This window comes from Olea europaea, unplaced genomic scaffold, assembly GCF_002742605.1.
Source record: "Olea europaea var. sylvestris unplaced genomic scaffold, O_europaea_v1 scaffold36683, whole genome shotgun sequence".
In the NCBI taxonomy this organism is placed as follows: Eukaryota; Viridiplantae; Streptophyta; class Magnoliopsida; order Lamiales; family Oleaceae; genus Olea; species Olea europaea.
The window spans coordinates 1-1,145 of NW_019255960.1; the positions used below are offsets into that span (position 1 = coordinate 1).

Here is a 1,145-nt window from a genome sequence, read left to right on the forward strand (position 1 = left end):
AAAAACCGATATTACCTCCCAAATTATTTGCAAAAACTAACGGTTCAAAACTTGGCTTTATTCCTCTCTTAGTCACTTCACACTTGGGCTGGAGGCACGAGAATGGGAGTGGCGATCGCTCCGACAATATTTTTAAATGCACATATAAAACATATATCAAAAATTAAATTCTTTTGGTTTATAGCGAATACATCATTAACCTTTAAAATAAGATTTTTCAGTCCCTAATAGTTTGTCCTATTTACATGATTTCACCTTCTTCTCTTCTTCCTCATTTGTTAATTTCGTTATAAAAAATAAAGAGAGAGAGTGATCAAGTTTCTAACATTTCAATTACTTCGAATTATGCGTGTTTGAAGAAGTAATAAAAAAAAATTAAATATATGATTGATATCATTCTTCAAACTCTAAAGAAAAATATCAAAATACCTGCATTGGATACGTATTAGAAAGATTATTCCATTTAAGAAGCAACTGAAAGACACTCATGAAAATTCTCATAGAATCGAGAATGATGGAATAATAAATATTAGCAAGAATGAGTTTCGAGGAGATAGACTATATCATTTTATCGTTGATATCACCAATAGATGTGGATAATAAGTCGGTGGCACGTTCAGTTTCTCCACATCTACTAGTGCAGCTTCCTCCTCCGCCTCTCTCCTCCGCTGGACCGCTTCCGTCCGACTTCCATGGGGGCGCATGATCTAAACTCCATGCTTTGTATCTCCAGAGGGAAATTCACAATCGCCTTGCTGCCGCGCAGCTCAAAAGCCACCTTGTCGTAGGCTTTTGCAGCCTCAATGGCAGTACCGAATGTCCCCAGCCACGTACGCGAGCCGCGCCGCTTGGGGTCCCGGATCTCCGCCGCATACTTTCCCCACGGACGCTGTCGGACTCCTCTATAATGCCGATTCTCCTCCGAGCCTAAGTGCTTCCGAGCTGACTCTGATACGTCGATCCACTCAAGCTTCCTGACGGCTGGAAATTTGATCTTTAGCGAAGGCTTCCGATTATTAGAATTTAGAGCTTTTTCTATTGTGAAATCTATTACTTGGTTTTGCTCGAAAAAATAGGATCGAGAGCTTGGAAAATCGGAGAAATTATTGGATTTATCAGAGATAGAAATCGGAGATTCATTGCTT

The 1,145-nt window shown here is 39.7% G+C and overlaps 1 protein-coding gene across 1 annotated transcript; it reads right to left on the reverse strand.

Moving 5' to 3' along the window:
* Positions 1-587: 587 nt before the first annotated feature.
* Positions 588-1,141, reverse strand: LOC111386676 (ethylene-responsive transcription factor 5-like; the record flags this gene model as incomplete). The annotated part of the gene is made up of 1 exon (XM_023011137.1): positions 588-1,141. A coding segment is annotated over one exon (507 nt), but the record flags the coding sequence as incomplete, so codon positions are not given.
* Between the last annotated feature and the right edge of the window lie 4 nt (positions 1,142-1,145).